The following is a 21,577-nucleotide window of genomic DNA, read 5'->3' as shown; positions in this document are numbered from 1 at the left end:
TCCTCGGACGCCCTGAAGCCGCCCATATCGAATTCATACGGGCACACAGGGCTCTGAGACCTAGGGGCCCCCCAGAGTCCCCCCCCGAGACGTAATATGTTGCCTAGCCAGCTATCAACTCAAAGAAGATATCCTGCGACAGGCCCGAGACACCGACCGAGCCCAGTTAAATGGCGCACCTTTACAACTATACCCAGATCTGTCTCCCGCCACACTGGCATATAGGAGAGCTCTCAAGCCCCTGACACGAGCCTTACAATCCAACAAAATACGCTACCGCTGGACTTTCCCCTCGGGGCTACAGGCCTCTACTCGTAATGGCCCGTTTATGGTGAGGGACCCAGAGGATCTCGCAGACCTGAGTACAGAACTTCAACTACCACCCATTCAGCTAACATGGCCAGACCCGATGTCATTTTACTCCTTCCATCCTGGAGCGGCACCACAGCCTCGCAGACAACGAAGACCAAGAGCCCAGACCATACGCCAATCAGGGACAACCTCCTAAACCTGAGGGCCTCACTACCACCGAGCTCAACCGCAAGTATTTTGAACTGCCCCATGGACCCAGAGACTATGACCGCCTACGCATTGAATGCAGGACTTTCCACCTGACCCACTTTCAACCGCAAGTATTTTGAACGGCCCCACGGGCCCAGGGACTATGACCACCTAAGCATTGCACACGAGACTTTCCACCCGACCCATTTACTTGAACTAGGGGGGGAGGGGGGAGGAGGGGGGGGGATAAAAGCAACCGTAATGATGTCGGGGCCCGCTAGTAGGGACTCAATCTGAGGGGCAATACACTACATATCCCCGTAAGGCTACGATGACCCAACACAGGCACCCCCTTGCCCAGGTATATAACCCAGGAAAGCCAACAAGGGGATCACCTTGCGGGAGGGGGGAGGCGCCCCCTGGCTGGGCCGTGCCGCCGGGGTGTATACCGCCCTGCGAGGAACCGTTGGGGGAACAGCGGCGGGGGCACCGGCGCCGGTGCGGCTCACCTGGGGTACGACCCTCCCCCTAGACGCGGGGAAGGGAAAGATAACCTGAGACAAAAATTGGAAGGGGGGGGGGGTTAGGAAAAAGACCCTGCCATGGGACAGGCTTACCAAACGGGGGATCGCAACACCTTAAACCTGAACCTACCCACCCCATTCATTCACGATACTGACCGGATACCCTCTCTCCTCACACTGGAAGGCCGAGTAACGCCCTATATCCCTCACCGAATAACGGAGGGGACGAGACCCCGATACTTCTGGGCTGGGTGGGAAGGTCAGAACCTATCCTGGGGACCGTAGGGGTTTTACTTTACTTTGCTAACGTGGTTGATAATATCTGTTTATTGAGATGTCATTTTGAACTGTTATTAACTGTTTGATTGTTCACTGGGCGACACACCACATCACTCTCTGATGCCCGGCAGAGTGAAACAATACCCACTTGAGGCCAAAGGCCGCTAGAATTAGGACGAGGATGGAACATCCACATACCACTCACACTTAAAGCCATAGGGGAGTAGAGGATTCCCGACAAGGTCCGATCCGAGTGAGACCCGAATACGGGGACACTGGGAGTTACGTGATCCCGGGCTCCCTGGGTAGGACCAATACGGAACCTCTCGGCTTCCTCCACTTTTCCCCATAGGACAGAGCGCCCAAAGATAGGCGGACAAGGTCTGGCGGACCACTGGTGGACCCTGCCACGCCTTGTCCTCCGCCGCTCGTTCCTTATCAGCCACCTTCGAGTGACTGGATAAATTTTGTACATAGTTTCCCCATCTGTCTCCCCACCCCCCTCGTTCCGCACCTATCCCCTCCCCCTCCTAATACATCCCCACCCCCTCCCACCTTTACCCACCCCCCCACCCGACGACCTGACTAAATCCCGACAAACACTACTAAGACCCAACAGGTGCAAGGACACCCACGGACTCTACCATGACAGACAAACCACTAATACCAAGCGACCTCACTATCTTATCCATAAACGCAAAGGGGCTTAACATACCGGAGAAGAGATCAGGGGCACTGAGGGACTTCCACTCATGAAAAGCATCCATAGTCATGATACAGGAGACAGTGAGGGAAACAGGCCCAAATTGACCAATCACCACTTCCCAAAGGGGTTTTACAGCGATTTCCATGAGAGGAAATCCAGGGGTGTGGCGATACTGTTCAATAAAAACGTACCGTTTATAGAGAAAGCAACCATGACTGACCGAGACGGTAGATACCTTTTTGTAAAAGGCACAGTAGCCGACCACCTATACACCTTCGCCACACTATACGCACCAAACAACAAACATCACCGCTATCTCAAAACCACCTTGCAGAAACTACACACATTCGCAGAAGGGGTCCTCATAATAGGGGGCGACCTCAACGTCGCACTGGATCCGGTCTGGGACTGCTCTAAGGGCACTTCCCATCTCCCCAGACAACACCTCGGAGCGATTAATTCCCTACTGACTAAACTTAGACTTGTTGACTGCTGGAGAGCACACCACCCAGACGAAAAGGACTACACATTCTACTCTCACCCTCACCAGACGTATACCCGCATAGACTACTTTTTCACCTCACACTATCACCTCCCCTTGGTACGGGACGCGAGGGTGGGGGTGGCGACCTGGTCGGACCATGCCCCCGTCACGCTCACCCTCCGGTCCCCACTCCTCAGACCAGCAGTATCCAAATGGAGGCTGAACGAATACTTACTATCACGCCAAGACCTGACCACACACTTTAGTAGGGCCCTGACTGACTACTTCCAGGACAATGCCCCCGAGGACACTTCCCCGACGATCAGATGGGAGGCACATAAAAGTGCCATTCGGGGACACTTCATACAGAAAGGGGCGGAACTCAAAAAACAACCAGAAGCCCGACTCGTAGAACTGATAGAGGACATACACAAACATGACACACTGCACAAACAGACACAATCCCCTGCCCACCAGTCACGCTTACTACAGCTAAGACGGGAACTGACCTCCCTGCTCCAGTCCAAACACCACAGGGAGGTACTCAGGCATAAGACCTTTTTCTCCCTACACGGGAACAAAAGCGGAAAACTTTTAGCCAGAATGCTGACGAAACGGCGCCAACTGACGTACATAAACAAAATCAGAGACAAAAAGGGCACAGTTCGCCGTCTGCCGACGGTGAGAGCCTACTACTCGGAACTCTATTCTCTCCCCAGACCACAACCGGGAGCGGCGACTTCACGCCTAACGGACTCCATTCAGCAATACCTACAAACACACAAAATACCCACACTAGATAGACGGACAGCGAACCAACTAGACGAACCCTTCTCTGTAGAGGAGCTGGCACTGGCGATAAAACGCACCAAACCAGGCAAGAGCCCAGGCCCTGATGGCCTGCCTCTAGGCTATTACAAACACTTCGCAGACACACTATACCAACCGATGCTGGCCTCATTCAATGCGATCAGGGAGGGCCACCATTTCCCCAAACAAGCATTGACAGCACACATAACCATCATCCCGAAGGAGGGCAAGGACGCAGAGCAATGTGGGAACTATAGGCCCATCTCCCTCATCAATTGTGACATTAAGTTGATGGCGAAGATGTTAGCCATGCGCCAACAGCCGCACATCCCCACACTGATACACCCTGACCAGGTCGGGTTCGTGGCTAACCGTGAAGCGAGGGACAACAGCATCAGGACCCTCGCCCTCATGCACAACAAAAGCAAAAACACCGGAGGCCTTTTACTGCTGTCCACTGACGCAGAGAAGGCCTTCGACAGAGTGGGTTGGACTTACCTATTCCAGACCCTTGCCCAGGTGGGTCTGGGACCCCACATGCGCAGCTGGATCGCAGCCATGTACGACAGACCCACAGCACATGTAATAGTAAATGGGGCGCTAACAGAAGAGTTCCCGATCTATAACGGCACCCGCCAAGGATGCCCACTATCCCCGCTGCTCTTCGTCCTTGCCCTGGAACCCTTTTTGACAGCCATCAGACAACACCACGACATAACAGGAATACAAACGGGGGACACACACCATAAGGTGGCCGCCTATGCGGACGACCTCCTCTTCTACGTCACCAAACCAGAGATCTCCCTCCCCAATATACTCAAAGCATTTAAGACATTTGGAACCATATCCAACCTAAAGATAAACTACTCCAAATCCTACATTCTGAACGCTGACTTGCCCAACAAACGAACCTCCCCCCTCCGCTCCAGCTTCCCATTCCAGTGGGCGGAACACAAAATACGCTACCTAGGTACATGGCTCACCAAACAGAAAGAGGACCTATACAGGGAGAACTTTACACCCATGCTAAATACCTTCAAGAGGGAACTAACTGAATGGTCCCACCCACATATTTCGTGGCTGGGACGGATTCAGGTACTTAAAATGAATCTCCTCCCGCGTCTACTCTACCTATTTCAGACGCTCCCAATAACTATCCCCAAAGGATTTTTCAATACCCTACGCTCGATGACGGGCAACTACATATGGAACGGGACGAGACCACAAATTAAATATCAGGCCCTCACTCTACCCAAGGAAAGGGGTGGACTGGCCATCCCCGACTTCTATCTATACTATACGGCAGGACACCTACAAAGAGTCATGGAATGGACTAAGACCAACGTCCATAAACTGTGGAAGGTTGTAGAAGAGACAGAGATAGCTGGTCCAGTGTCGACCCTACCGTGGTGCCCCGGGGGAGGCCTCGGCCGGGGATGCTCCTCGTTAGCACAACATACACTCCGGGTATGGCACAGAGCGTCTAGGGTACACAGTCTCACTCGACACCCATCGCCCCTACTGCCCCTAACCCACAACCATGACTTCCCCCCAGGCCTCGACCCGAACGCCTTCAGAGACCTCATCCACCAGCCCATCCCCAGATTACACCACATGTTCACACACACCGGACGGAAGACTCTTATGCACCTAACAGGGGACACACCCCCCACATTCCTACAAACCTTCAAATACAGACAATTATCGAACTGACCCCCTGCCCCACAGCATATCTCTTATATACTCACTGCTACAAGGGGAGACTCCGACAGAGACCCCTGCCTTCAAAGGCAAATGGGAAACTGCCCTGGGGAGGACATTCACCGAGACTGAATGGGAAAATATCTGCTATCTCACTCATCATTGCTCCACCTTCACCAGGACACAGGAGACAGCATTTAAACTACTGAGCCACTGGTACCACACCCCACATAAACTTCATGCGATAGACCCATCACACTCCGACTTATGTTGGCGATGCAGGGAGACAACGGGTACCACACTACACATATGGTGGGAATGCCCTAGTATTAAACCATTCTGGAAGGGCATACACGCCATCTTAGAAAAAATTTCAGACACACCCCCACCACTAGACCCAGCGGCAATGCTGCTACACCACACGACAATATCCAGGTCCAGATACAAAAGATCCATGACCATAAGGATCCTCAACATAGCCAAACAAACCATACCACAGTACTGGAGACAAGACAGGCCCCCTCCCCTCAGGACATGGTTCAACCAAATGGAGGAGCTTAGAACAATAGAAGAACTACACTCAGGAGCGACTAACACCACCGCAAAATACATAGAGACATGGACACACTGGATCGTATCCACCACACAGGTAGACTTTACTACCCGCCTAGACGCCGACGACCCACCCGACAGACCTGACACCCAAAACTGACCCCATCCCATCATCCTACACACCTACCTGGTCACATAACCCGCACCCCCCCCTCTTTCCTCCCCCTCCCCCCAACCCTTCCCCCTTCCCCCCCAGCTTTCTCTTACCTACCATTTGGGCCGCAGACCCGTATTCTGGAAGAACTGAGACACTGCTGACCACTTAACGATGGGATCATGAACCCACAGGACACCCGACACAATATCACAGTGTCTTGGGGGTCACCGACACAATAATCTCAGATCACCCCTCTCAATCAAAGTAACATAGCCACAAGCTTGCTAGACCTGATCACTTCCACAGGCACCAGATGAGAGGCCGTACACAACTTATCAGAGGGGGAAATGCAAGTAAGGCACTAGAAGCCTCACTAAGGTGTTGATGTATGGGGACCTGCAAGTCTAACAATGAGGCGGGCCTGCGTGCCCAAATAAATGTTTATGATTACACCCTTTTTCTAGCACACGTTGTGCTCAACATACAATAATATTGCAGAGACCTGCGAGTCTCACCGAAAATGTTGATTGTGTTACAGTTGCGATACATTTGAAGAGACCTGCGTGTCTCACCTCGAATATAAAACAATAAAAATATATTTACAAAAAAAGAACACTGGTGAGACCTCACTTGGAGTATTGTACACAGTACTGGAGACCGTATCTTCAGAAGGATATTGATACCTTAGAGAGAGTTCAGAGAAGGGCTACTAAACTGGTTCATGGATTGCGGGATAAAACTTACAAGGAAAGGTTAAAGGATCTTAACATGTATAGCTTGGAGGAAAGACGAGACAGGGGGGATATGATATAAACATTTAAATTCATAAAGGGAATCAACACAGTAAAGGAGGAGACCCTATTTAAAAGAAGAAAAACTACCAAAACAAGAGGAAATAGTCTTAAATAAGAGGGGCAAAGGTTTAAAAAAAAATATCAGGAAGTATTACTTTACTGAGAGGGTAGTGGATGCATGGAATAGCCTTCCAGCTGAAGTGGTAGAGGTTAACACAGTAAAGAAGTTTAAGCATGTGTGGGATAGGCATAAGGCTATCCTAACTATAAGATAAGGCCAGGGACTAATGAAAGTATTTAGAAAATTGGGCAGACTAGATCGGCCGAATGGTTCTTATCTGCCGTCACATTCTATGTTTCAACATCAAATATTTATAGATGAATTATTATTATTATTATATGAAATATTTATATATGAATTACCATAATTATGTTTCCAAGCTCAGCATCGCATTTTTTATTTACAGAAATAAAATGCAAATATTTGTATTCTGTGATGTCCCAATAGTTCAACACTACCCCCTACATAGAGGTTTTCTTGGATTGTTGGAAGTAACAGGACCAAAAATTGATGGGCTTATTTTATCTTTGAGACAGTATTCCAACCCAGGAAAAAAAAATGACCCCCATGAAGGCATAGCATTTTCAAAACCTGGCCAAATTTAGTGTTCAAAATCTATTTAATTTTGCATTTTTCACACAAACGCTGCGCTTCCACTGTTTATATAATCATCCATATATATTTTACTGCCCAGTTTTTTTTTTGTGACAGATACAACACTTTCTCTGGGGTTACTTTTTCCAGACGGTGGGGTGAATCCAAGAAGAATAGTGCTTGCTGCAGTCTCTGGACATCCTCTGATTTAAATGTTGAAGGATCAGGGGCTTGCTTAGTAAAATATCTATTAAAAGCTTTATTGTACATTCCAGAAATGTGAATGGCTTATTTGTGCCTGCTTTTTTGTATAGCGCATATGAGTTGCATTTTCTGTCCATTACAATCAATAAATAAATAATATATATTTTAAATATAATAATACATATTATGTATGGGAGTACTTAAAGAGAAACCCTTAAATTACAATGGAACAAACACATAGTGCCAAGGGATTTCCTTGGTTGCTAGACAAGTCCCCTGGTCTGATGCAACGCAGTAAGTATGCCTGGTGGAAGGGTTGGGGGAAAGAACTTTAAGATGTGCCATGCCGTCCAAATGTGGTTAAAGCGCACATATAGGAGGTATGAAATGTCCTAATATTGGGAAGGTGTTAAATTGCCTGTGTCTTATCTGGTTCTAACTTTTCTTGCACATATTCTGTCATAGCAAGAGGTGACCACTTGAATCATTATAAAAATAGAAGTTGTGAGGGAGCTCCCATACTCAGAGTACTGCTTTGCTTTCTAGCAGCTTTCAGGGACCCTAGAACGCTTCAGCCCCAGTCGACAAAGCTTTATTGGATTGCTGATAACTTCTTCCACCCTTAAAGTCTGGACCAGGTTGCAGCTCTCTCCTTCCAGGCAGGTATTGTCCCCTCTGCCTTTTCCTCTTCAGCTCCTTTCCCATGCAGGCCCTGCCTTTACTATTACAAAGGCACTTGTGGATATTTTTCCTAGCTCTTTTTAACTTATCTGGGAAACCAGGGACTAAGCAGTCAGCCAACACGTCCGAAGACTCTGTTACTGGAATCTCTAAATAACAAACCAGGACACACAGTTCCAGATAGAACTAACACACTCAGATTCATTTTTACTCAGGACTAGCCCATATGCACATTACATCAAACCTACAGTGACAAACAATCTAATACAAATAACCAAATCATATGGGGAACCATACAGGAACTTATAATAACACAATAAAGGGGTGGGTAAGACAATACCTAACACAAAGTATCTTGCTTGCCTGCAGAAATCATACGATGCAAATCTACATGAATATGCAAATTAATGAGCCTTGCAATTCAGGTAGTGCATACAGCTGTTTCAAGATCCTCACAACCAACAGATGGAGCTGTACAGGTTCCACAGCCAAATCTACCTAGCTGGTCGAGAGCATCAGCAGGACAGGAGATCACACAAAACATTTAACACTAAACAATTAAATTGCCTGTACCCTGCAACTATAATGGGCACAGAGTGACTTAGACATAGGAGTCACCCAGGGACCTACTTTAAGTGTCCATCTTATACTCCCAGTGATGGTGACTATCGTCACATAAGTGTTATCATTATAACGTAAAATAGTATTATTGTCATGACAGAGAGTGGAAGGAACAAGGAGAGCTGTGTTTTTGTTGATGTATCTCCCATGCTCTCCCCTTTTAGTGCCTACTGTAGCTGTGAAAGGAAGCACCAGGATATAACCACCAGATAAGGACAATTTTAACATGAACTGCAGCCACTCTTAAAGAGATAATAAAGAAAAAAAACAACTTATTTTACTGTCCATTATAAAAAATATCTGTGCAGTTTATATCACAACCCTAGTTTGAAATATCTTGCATTTAAAGCAATATCACCATAGGTACTAGGATAATACCAACACCAATAGGTCGGTTCAGATGTTCAAATATATTTTCCAGTAGTTTCTTGTTCTCTTGCCGGAAACTTAAATTAATACAATGTTGCTTCATGAATGAAAAATAATGCAGCAGGATTATACAGAGGTTCACTGTGATATCATCCTGATTCACACAGCTGCACAGTTCTGTGGCTGCCATAGTAACTACACCTACACAAAGCAACGTTTTATCATTTCGAGCTGCCTGAGAATAAATGAGAAATCCCTGCAAGCTTGGCTCTTCGTGGGCATTTTCAGGGTTACTCTATAACTGGGAAATTATCGTAAATTATTGGCCTAAAATTTGCTATTTCAAGTATAGTTAATAGTAGTGTATGAAACATCTGGAATTTCTACATTGACCAAAAAATTATGAATTTCGCTTAATGTCCTTCTATTGCTAAGAATGTGTTATATTCACGTATAGCAAAGCTTGTAGGTGTTACTATATTTTTCTGTCAGGGTGCACTGGAAAGGGCTATCACGCCGCGCTCACTCAGCTGGCACCAAGTGGTTCTTGTTGTCCTGGGAGTGAGGGCTGCGCTCGACTCCCCTCTCGGCTGCCAGCCGGATCCGCAGCTCGGTCCTGGCATTCCTGGAAGCAGTGAGGGGAACATTTGGTTTGAATGTGCAGACTGACATAGCGCATAGGGGGTGTTGACGCCTACTTGCAGTGGAGGGGCCTCCTGATTATATAGGCCCAGAGACCCCTCATTATGGGTGGTTTCTCCAAGAGCTCATTGCCATTGGGGCAAGGCAAGTAGATGATAAGATTGTCATGAGATAAACCAGTGGGGTATGAAAGAATTTAGATTCCCCTAGTTATGGGTTATGGTAGTGTATGCTTTAAAATCATATATTTTTACTAAGGATAAGAAACACAAAACATATTTTAAAGTAGTTAAATTCTCCAATTCAAACAATTATATTTCAACAGAGAGATGCAAAAAGATGAGGAAAAACCTAGAAATCGTTTGTTTGTTATGTAAGAATGTATCCTCACTAGATTTTCTTTGGTACCTACACCAATGAGATGGTCTGTCCTCAACTCCTCCTTCACATGCAGCACCACAAGTCAGAGCTGTGCATGAAGAAAGATAGGTCTTTACTGCTCGACCACCATGGTAAGAGAGGGAAAAAGGAAAAACATGGTGGGAGATGAAAACAGGGAGCAGATGGGGCAAGTTCAGAGAGACAAAAAGATTCACAGTTATACAGCAACAATAAGAGAATAGAAGATGGTAAACATGTGGGGGGACTGAGAGAGAGGAATGAAGAGAGGCGTTTGTAGTGTTACAGACACACTGCAGTAATAGAGAAAGACATCCTAGGTGGAGAGGGGAAATGGAGAAAAACTGTGAGGGAGATTGAGCAAGGTCGTTGATGTTGATGGATAATCTCTGAGGGGTTAAAGAGAGCCTATGAGAGGGAAATTGATAGATACACTGAGAATATAAGAGAGAAACGATTGGAAAAGGTGTTTTGCCCAAATGTTTTTTGGTGACATTAGAGTGGGAAGATGAAAAGACACTGATGAGGGTAGATTGAGAGACAAAGCCATGCAACGCTGATAAGTTGCAGGGTCCATTAAAGTAATAGCATAGGTTGTAGCCATGGAATCCGGGGTTGATCATTGCGAAACACCTTTGCATGATCCTGAACTGTATGTAAGAGAGCTACCAGCTTGAATTATTAAATTAACACATACGATCCAATCATTCAGCATATACACATTACCATACAAAGACATACAACTACATACTCCCATATACCTACAAAGCTACACACCTACAGCACATTTAGCATGGCTGAGCTCTTAATGGAAGCTGCTTCCCTGTGCTGTGTGCACCAAAAGCTTTATCACGTAATATTCTAGAATGCGACTGCAACCTGGCACACAGCACACACCACCGGCAAACACTGATCCCCAGCCAGTCTCTTCCATCCTCCTCAACCAGAGAAAATAAGGGCAATATTGCAGCCCTGATTGGGAACCAGATACCAGTAATACAGGACATGTTTACTTTTTGTATCACACAGCTTTGTTACAATGCTGCCGCTCATCCCATGTGTTCCCTATTAAGGGTAAATAAGTATATAGGGGTGTATATAAAAAATACCCCTCTCTGTCTCATTAGAGATATCTTTGCCAGAAGTTTAAGGAAGCAAGGTGAAAGGTCAGTGTAGGACCCGCCTTGGGGGGTCTGCCTTGACGTTGGCAGGCGGCCATTCCTTCCGATGGCCATCGGAGTAACTAAATGACCTCCATTTGTTTAAATATACATAGGGATTTAGGAGAGAGCGCAGGTAACCTTTTCTTTGGTTTTTACAATACAGGACATAGGCCTGGGATTTGGGTATACCTCTATATTCTGGGATAGGTGGCAGGCCATATTAAGGTATTTAGGGACCAAAAATGACACCAGGGCCCTTAATTTGAGACCATTGGTCTACAGATTTGTATGCATCTATGTCAGCATATATGCCAGTATGTTTCTGTGTCAGTTTGAGTAAATGTACAACTCACATGTAGTGAGTGTGAATATACCAATGAAAGAGAAAGGTGACCAATAAAGCACAAAATATAGAACAAAGGGTAAAATACCTAATGACAAATGAAATTAAACACAATACACAATACACAAATATAGGGGACAGGGTAGTAATACAAAACAGCACAAAGCAGACGGGTTGAAAAACAGGATCAAAAGCCACACAAACAGGAGTTGGAGAGGGACCACTTTGTGACATTAAGAGGAAACAACATTTCTGATGGCGATTCTTGGTAAAACAGGCAGACACAACAAAAGGCACATTAATAGAAATATTTTAGACAACAGTTCTTTGTGGCATTTAAACAGAATACAGTGTTTAGCACACTATGGTTTTCAAGACATTGTGTGACTAGAATTGTTTAAACTCTGTCACCTTTGGTTGGTTCAGGACAATGTCCTATCTTGGGGGACAAGGCATTTCCTAGGGTGTCAGACTGCTCAAACGTGATGGAATTAATAGAAAAACATGTCTTTTCCTGGTAGCAAAATAATGTGGGATTGCATTTTTATACCTTATTATCAAACAATAAGAATTTTGGAACTGTTAACTGTTGGATATGGTACATGATCAGGTCTAAAGCATGTTGCCAGTGCAAAGAAAAAGTATTACAAAAAACAACAATATTTTGTATTTGTATCATTTGACTAATCCATCTATCCCATACTACCAGCTGGAAGCTAAATGCAAATCTATGAACATGCTGTTTTTTTTTTTAGTTTAACTAGCAAAAAGGATGCTGGTGATATAAACAGTTAGACAGGCTAACTGCAATCTGAAATGTTACAGTATAGAATACTCATACTGCCATACTGACTGAATAAAAGAGATTTGGACCCCACATCCCTTTTTATGACTCAGACTGTCTTCTGAAGGCTGAACTTTGCCTGTGTGTGAAGAAAAATCTCTAGTATACATGGTTCAGCTCATGTTTACTTAGAGTGAATAAAAAAACACATAGTGAACCCAAGATGGCTTTTACTTTAGTGTAAATATAGTATAATAAGGGCCCTATTTCACTTGTCATGAGGCCATAATGTTCCTATGATATATTTTTTTTTAATGTACAATACTCCACAAACAGCCTTATTCCGCTGCAGTCAATTTAATTAAACTTTTTTTTTATTACGAGAAACAGTCCTCTGAATTTTATGTGCAAGGCTGGAGGTCTCTGCTATTTGTAAGCAAAGAATGTATATTTCTGAAGCACTGCAGAAAAGGTGGCCTTGTGGTTTAATCACTGAATTCTGAAGCACACTCTGGATCTTGGCATCACCATGTGACTACGGTATGTTCAAATCAATGGGCAAAAGAAAACAAGCTTTAGCTGAAGTTCAGCAAGGGCTAAGAAATCCCTGTACCTTTGCAGTCCTATAGATACTGTGAAAAGCTCTATGGCTTACATTTAGCATGAGGAACGTTCAATTTCAAAAGCATTTAATGTCTCAACCTAACCAATACTTTTAGTCACTAACTGATATTATTATTATTATTATTATTATTGCCATTTATATAGCGCCAACAGATTCCGTAGCGATTATGTTAATCTTCTTATTTATATTCCTGATGTAAAATCATAAAAATATTAACCAGTAAACAACCATACGAGTAGGGTGACACATTTGTTGGAGAGCTAACCCTGATTTCTGAACATAGATTTGACATAAAAAAATGATTAAAGGCTAATATTAAAGTGTTTATTATTTGTCCAAAAGACGCACGCAGCCCACAAGATATGGCAAAGGAAAGCAAGAGCCACAGGCATGGCTTCACAACACACAAAGTCACTGTTTTCCTAGCAGGCACTGCAGAATAGCAATTGTATATTCACAGCACATAACACATCCCCTGTATTTTAGCCCTTCTAATGTATGTGTATTTCTTAACTTCTTTGGTTCTTGCAGCGATCTACAATGTGTCATAAAGCAAATGGTCACCAAAATCTATTACATTGAAGAAGCAAATGTTCTCAGACTTTATAATTTAGAGTAAGCAAACGAAATTTAATTTACTAACAATATTTGTGCATAATGGTATAACAACAGTGTTGTTGATATCAAGAGGAATATATTGATAAAAGAGACAATTCAATCTGTTCAGCATATACAAGTTTTATATGAAGAAAATATATCACTGTTATGTTTAACCGAACAACATTATTGGGGTTTATCCACTAAATACAGTGAATTAAATTACAAAACCCAAATTGCTAAATTTAGGCTAAATTAGGTCTCCTGTGGCTGTAGCTGGGTTGGAGAAATTTTCCAAATTATTTTTTCCACTAAATTTAGCATGTGATAACTCCTTAATGTACCTACATGTTACTGTCTGTCTGTTTTATGCTGCATACTACTATTACAAAAGTCTCAAAGGGGTCTATTCACTAAACAGTGTGTTGTCATGTGTTGAGAATAGCTAAATGTCTAACCCGTCCTTGTTTGCAGACATTCTTTTTGCAACTCTTCCTTGTGAACCAAAATTTTGTAAGTTGATTGAAAACCTGTCACACCTCACGGTTTAGTGCATAGATGTTATTTTAGTGAATACGTGTTATTTTTGTTTTTATCACTGTTGATTCTAATTAATATGCTACCGGTAGAAACTTTGGTTATTGGCAGCACAGATAATTACGTGGAATTCATAAGTAGAATTTGCAGGATAATCCATGTACATCTATTTAATGATACAATTATAATTTGAACACAATTACTGTATCCTACTTCTAACCAGCAGGCTTCTTTTAAAGCTCTATATAGATTATTTACCGTGAGGTATGCCTCTTTACAGGCCATGCTTCTATGACTGCTAAGAGATTTTTTTTATGCATTTCTGCATCTTAAAAGCTTGAAAGAGAACTTGCAAAAGCTGATGACATGATTCACACACTAGTATCAGCAGTGTGGGCATAGTCAAAACATTATATCCAGCTGCTGTTTTATCACGCAAATAGATTTATAAGAAAAAAATGATTGTTCCAACAGCTGCGTATTTTAGCCTCGTGACATGAATAGCTTTCTTCTGTGTACCTCTTTTTACTAAAACTGTCCTTACCTGTTGTACTGCTCACTAATGCTATGCAGTATTTTGTACAGTCAGACTGCAGCAATTTCTCAACAAGTTCTGCAATTCATGAAGATGAGGGCTGTGTGTATTCCAACCTGGGCCACAAAGACTTCATTATTATTAATTTTATTTATTTTTTTCACTACTTAATTAGACTAGCACTATTTTTTTATTTATTTTTTTTTTTACCAAGTTTGCCAGTGGTTTTACAGCAATGTTTGGAAGGAAGGAAAGGGGGAGGTGGGGTCAAAAATCTCATGCTTTATTTCAGGCTGGGTAGGAGAAAAACCTAAAATTGAAAGCCAAGGGAAGTATCCTAAAAATGTAGCAATATAGTGGTGAATGAAATATGAAGGTGTGGACCTGAAACTTTTTTTTTTTTTTTTTAACATTTTGATTCCAGGTTTAAATATACACTTATTTCAATGTGTTTATTTTACAAATAAATGTTAAAACAAACAAACGAGCTTGAGTTGTTCCTTGTAAAACACTATTTTAGACTGCAGCCAAATTCACACAAGCACCAACTGTTAACCAGTGTCAACATATGCATCAAATATCTACTGTCATAGTAAGACGTGACCTTTCTAATCACTATAAAAATACTATTGCTATTACTAAGGCATAAAAAAAAGTTTCTTCGGTCGCCTTACAAATAATGAAATTGTGATTTGTGGATAGGGTGTTGAGATTTGAAGCTTTCCTACCACATATAACTGCAGCCCATAGTTTAACGGTAACAGCAGCAGGTAGCAATAAAACTTCTATATATAAAAAAAAAAGATGTAAACACTTTAGACTGTTATGGTAGGTTATATGTAGATTAATGGTACCAATATATTGGGGTTTGATATTCTGGGGAAGCCAAATCACATCATTTCTCGCCAATCAGTGGCTGGCTGAGAATACTGGGAGTTTGCTGTGCCCAGAATGTCCAATACTGCCAATCTATAGCATTATATAATTCTACCATGAATTGAGGGGAGAATTTATAAACTGCAGTTATAAAGCTCTCTAGAAAACATCTCTTGTTTTACATTCTCAACATGCACAGTGGCCAACATACATACATCAGCAGTGTAAAAAATAAAAATAAACAACTGCCTGTTACTATAGAAACGCAATTATTTGTCCCCTCTTCATTAGTCCAGCTATCAAACAGTGAATAAAAAAATTAGAGGTAAGGGGGAGCACTGGTTTTATTTTGATGTTTTCCTTATTTATCTCTCAGTCTGCATTCTGACTTCTCTTTTGGATCACCCCTCGATCATGCAGCTACTAGGACATGCAGACAGGCTCTTTGGAAATAAATGAGCTGTTACCTACCTCAACCATTAAACAAGACATTTAACCATAGTGGCAGCTCAGTGACTCCCGAATGCCTTGGAACCCCTGGTCGATGCTGCTTGTACATGTAGACACCCGTGCTGCAGAGTCCAGCAACAGCATCCAAAAATTACTTGTGTGAATTATTCAATAGTGAAGGCAAGGGGGGGGCATCGTTAAATAAGGGGACGCAAAATAAAAAATGGGGGGAGAGATAACTGTATAGTAGCACATGGAGAATGGCGAAAGAACTCAAACATTGGATGTTTTCAATATACAAATCACTTTGTGGAACGTTGTGCTGCTCCCTAGTTTAGTTGGAGTCTGCTGCAGTGTGACCGAGTATGACCGTGTTCAAAACAGCAGCACAGCTCACACAATGTTGTGCCGCTGGGAGGTGCTGAAGTCAGTTGCCACTGGCAGACACAGGCAAACCAATGGGCTCCAGCACTGTCAGTTCAGGAAAGAGTGCAGCCCTCTCTGTCTATGTTTCCTCATTGCCAATGTGACGTCAAAGGACTTGGACTTCTTTTCATTTTTTTTTTCTTCGTCTCCCTTGCTGCACTGCATGCACAATTTATTTCACAGCCCTGCTATGAGAAGAATGTGCCACTGCTTTCAAATCTGTCTGAAGTGCACACATCTATGTACAGGATTTAGTAGTGGGGTTACTCACCACCAAAGTTGATTACAGGCCCTTATAAATAACAAGAGTTTTAATTACACCAATAATAATTATCATCACAATAATCATATCAATGAAAAGTATCGGAAGTATTCCAGATTCTCTTTGCTCCCCCATCGTAGGAAAATGCTGCAAGCCGTAATTACAATAAGATAAATACGTTTGAAATGAGACGCATGATCTGTTTGGGCATGCCTTTGCACACAGTACTGCTATCATATGCGTTTCAAGCTTGGAATAGGAATCACAAAAATATGGGGGTGGTATTTTATTTTCTAAGAAATTCCAGCATTCCCCTTTGAGTTCATATATCAAAAGGGATTATTTGAAGCCATTTCAGCTTGCTGAAGTGGTTATTGTGTCACATGTGAAGCCCAAAATGGGCAGTGCTATCTGGGAAGGTGGGGCAACTCAAAGATGGAGGTTAATATCTGGTGTCAATGCACATGTTCTAGCACTATGGGCATAGGCCTAAATGGACCCTCCCACCCCAATAACGTAACATTTAAGCTGTTACAGGGCCAAGAGTGTCCAGGCGACATCTAACATTCAGGGGTTAAACTATAGTGCAACATTTTAACTCTGAAGTTGGGGCTCCAGCTCCCGACACCACTGCATCTGGCATGCTACCTCTCTAACTCTGCAGTATAGGAAAGGTTTACTTGGGTGGCGGATGATAGGTTAAGAACAGCATTGGCCTTCTGTAGAGAGAAATAGTATGTAATATTAATGATTTAAATTTAAAATAGGCAGTTAATTCCATATAGGCTCAGTGTTTTTAGGAGCCTGACAGTGATCAGATTATTTTTATTTTCATCTTGTCTAATCATTAAAGCATACAGTCCTATTGAATAGATTATCATTGCTGGGATCTGGCACCTCTCATTACCGTACAAAACTGTTTGGGTTGATCCATCCACCTCTTGCTTCCTACACTCATGCAACCACATTTGCCTTTGAAATAATTTTATTCAGAGGCATGGAATACCAGAGAAATATTTGGAATGGGCAGCTTTCCTGTCAAACTTGAGGTATTGGGGTATCCCACATAGATTGATCAGTCACAACATTAAAACCACTGACAGGTAAAGTAAATAATATTAATTATATTGCTACAATGGTACCTGTCAAGGGGTGGGATTGGGATATATTGGGCAGCAAGCATCGGCTTCCACAGCCGTCAGCTTGTGCCTATATTTTTCTTTTAAGATTCAGAATACACTGAAATACCGACACCAGTAGGGATAAGAAGCTACATCTCTGCTTCTCTCTCCTGACTGAATCCGCAGGGGAGAAGCACATGCAGCCTGCAACTCCCACACTGCAGAGACAGATTACAGATCAGGTAAGTGAGGCATGGGGGGGGTCGGGGGGGGGAGGGAGGGAGCGGACTACAGATCAGGTAAGTGAGGGATGGTGGGGGGCAGGCAACAGATCAGGTAAGTAAGGGATGGGGGCAGCCTACAGATCAGGTAAGTGAAGGATGGGGTGGCAGCCTACAGATCAGGCAAGTGAGGCATGTAGGGGGGCAGCTTACAGATCAGGCAAGTGAGGCATGGGGGGGCAGCCTACAGATCAGGTAAGTGAGGCATGTGAGTGACAGCTTACAGATGAGGTAAGTGAGGGATGGGGGGCAGCCTACAGATCAGGTAAGTGAGGGAGAGGGGAGGGAAGAGACAGCCTATAGATCAGGTAAGTGAAAGATGGGGGGGGGGGTTGCAGCATACAGATCAGGTAAATAAGGGGTTGGGGGGCAGACTACAGATCAGGTAAGTGAGGGATGGGGGGACAGCCTACAGATCAGGTAAGTGAGGCATTGGGGGGCAGCCTACAGATCAGGTATGTGAGAGATGGGGGGATCCTCCTACAGATCAGGTAAGTGAGGGATGGGGGGAGACAACCTATAAATCAGGTAAGTGAGGGATGGGGGAGACAGCCTACAGGTAGGGTCAGCAAGGAGCAGGAAGGTAAAGTACGAGAGGGAGCAAAAAGGAGAAGGAACAGAAATGAGCAGGAAGGGACATCAAGGAGCAGAAAGGGACAGCAAGGAGCACAAAGGTAAAGTAGGAGAAGGAGCACAAAGGAACAGAAATGAGCAGGAAGGGGCAGCAAAGAGCAGGACGGGTCAGAATGGAGCAGGAAGGGTCAGCAAGGGGCAGGAAGGGTCAGCAAGGAGCTGGAAGGGAAAGCATCACAAAGGTAAAGTAGAAGGAGCAGAAAGGAGCAGAAAGGGTCAGCAAGGAAATGGAAAGGGCAACAAGGAGCAGGAAGGGACAGAATGAATACAAAGGTAAAGTAGGACAAGGAACAGAAATGAGCATGAAGGGACATCAAGGAGCAGAAAGGGTCAGCAATGAGCTAGAAGGAGCAGAAGGAGCACAAACATAAAGTAGGAGAAGGAGCAGGAAGGGGCAGCAATGATCAGGAGGGGTCTGCAACGAGAAGGAAGTGTCTGCAAACAGCAGAAAGGTACAGAAGGAGCACAACGGTAAAGGAACAGAAAGAATCAGAAGGAGCACAAAGGTAAAAAAGGAGAAGGAGCAGAAAAGGGACAGCAAGGAGCACAAAGGTAAAGTAGGAGAATGAGCAGAAAGGGTCTGCAAGGTGCAGAAAGGCATCAGAAAGAGAAAGGAGCAGAACGGCGCAAAATAAACAGAAAGGTAAAGGAGCAGAAGGCGCCAAGGAGGATAGAAGACAGTGTCACAAGAAAAAGAAGACTGTGTCAAATGAAGGAGAAGCAAACGAGATTGTAGCAGGAAGGACAAGTGAAGTGAACCCTCCACTTTATTCTGGACACCAAATCATAAGGCTTTGGTACCTGGGCCTGGCAGGGAAGCTTTGGACCTTCTCATCTCCCCAGGTAAAAAAAATATCGGTGTTAATATGTTCACTTCACGTTAATGTGTCAGGAAGCACAGAATGCCGCTGGGTAGGGGTGTCGCTGATTGGCTATAGCGATCAGCTGGCACTCTAAACCAATCAGTAACTCCCTATTCATAAAAAAGTAAAAAAAATTTAAGAACCGGGAACTAGCGATTGGCTTAAAGCATGGGTCCTCAAAATCCGGCCCCCCAGATGTTGCTGAACTACAACTCCCATGATTCTTTGAATTACATAAATAGCCAGAGAATCATGGGAGTTGTAGTTCAGCAACATCTGGGGGGCCGGAGTTTGAGGACCCATGGCTTAGAGCGTCAAACGACCACTCTAGTCAATCTGCAGCATCCATGCCTGACATCAATCTGCACTTCCTGACACTTCATTTCAGAAGCCGAATAACACTGAGCGACCTGGAGATCTGGAGCTGGAGGAAGCCTTTGGGGTTAAACCATTTGAGAGCGGTTTAACCCCTTAAAGGAAAGAGAGGACACGGGGGCTTCCTGGCATCATAGCATTTTCATTTAGATGAAGTTGTTATGGTGACTAGAATGTTCCTTTAATTTGCTTAAATTAAATATTCACCCTGACTTTATGTGATAATGACTATGCCCCTTCCCTTTCATGACACTGTCAAAAAGGGACCAAGCATGGATGTCATTACAATTATGCCCCCCCCCCCCCCCCTCGGAAAAATTCCTGCGGACGCCCATGCCTCCCACCCTATCTTTTTTGCTGTTCAAAACGGTAGAATGTTTTTATTGAGAAATCTGCAAATCTGCTTTGCAATTTTAAATCAAACCTGGGGCTTTACAGTAGCCCACTCAGCGTTCCTGCCTGTGTTAGTCCCACCAGCAAATACTCTGGCTCAAGATCCTTCCATGTCTGGTGCAAAAATCAACATTGCCGCTATGTAGATGCCATAGAAGATGCTTCTGCCCTCCAAACATTTGGAGAGTGTATGTGCATTTATATAAATTATACAAACAGTTTGAACCCACAGCTGTCCACAGGAATTTTTTAATCCACAGAGAAAAATGTTAAACATAAACTTTTCTAGCAACCTAGTTGTTAGAAAATGGGTGAAAGTTTTCCTCAACATGTCAAAGAACAACAACCAATTTTCTCTATGTATGGCAGAAGGACCCTTCTGCAAGAAATACACGTAAAATTCACCGTGCTTCAAGAAATAAAACTAATTATTTTTATAGCCATGCTTGTGGCTTAGAATTTTCTTCCACTGACATCGATTAATGCTGACATCACAATTAAACAGTTATACTCATGAGCAGGAGGCCAGTAATAGAATTCTATAATTCTGATATAATGTACTCACCTCATAATGTGCATAATGTACAGTGTTAGGGGAGGGCCTAGTTCATTCTCGGGCTTATCTCGTAACATGAGATCCAGGCCAGTCAACATACTAAGTCAACATACTATTGGAAAGTAAAGCAAAGGATTGCAAGGTATGATAATTTTCTCCTTACAGTTCTCCTTATGTTTCTTGTCATGTTTTGGTTGTTTAAACATAATTTAAGATATTATGCAGTCAGGCCTAGAGTAGTACTAATAAACAGAATAGACAGTTGCCTAAAATGTTTCTACCAAAGACAAACCTTCCTGATTACGAATGTAAGTTTTTTCCTATACTTGTTCATTTTGTAATGTGGAAATTGCATTTTTGTTAAATGTGTGGTGGGAAGGGGAGGCAGGTGTATTTCCTGACTCCATAGAGAAATGTAGTATTCCTTTGACAGAGTTTCTATTAGGTGAAAGATGCCATAGTATATATTCTACGGAATATATTAAATAAGCAATGGCATAACTAATGAAGGCATAACTTACACACACACACACACACACACACACACTGTGTGTCAAAGTGTGTGTATCTGTGTGCCACTATGTGCCAATGTACAAACACAGATACACACACCTTGATACACAGACACAAACCAGCACATACAGTTTTTTTTGGGGGGGGGAGGGTTCCACGCTGTTG

The 21,577-nt window shown here is 43.7% G+C and overlaps 1 protein-coding gene across 1 annotated transcript in view; it reads right to left on the bottom strand.

Moving 5' to 3' along the window:
- Positions 1-16,372, bottom strand: part of PDE7B (phosphodiesterase 7B) — a 483,285-nt gene extending 466,913 nt beyond the window's left edge. The window contains exon 1 of the mRNA XM_063443263.1: positions 16,011-16,372. Within this exon, the coding sequence (XP_063299333.1) occupies positions 16,011-16,031 (21 nt within the window). The 5' untranslated portion in view covers positions 16,032-16,372. The remainder of the gene's footprint in view (positions 1-16,010) is intronic.
- Positions 16,373-21,577: the final 5,205 nt, after the last annotated feature.

Source organism: Pelobates fuscus, chromosome 2 (genome assembly GCF_036172605.1).
Source record: "Pelobates fuscus isolate aPelFus1 chromosome 2, aPelFus1.pri, whole genome shotgun sequence".
Lineage (NCBI taxonomy): Eukaryota > Metazoa > Chordata > Amphibia > Anura > Pelobatidae > Pelobates > Pelobates fuscus.
Note: the sequence above shows the minus strand (reverse complement) of the source record. Positions and strands in the feature narration are given on the sequence as shown.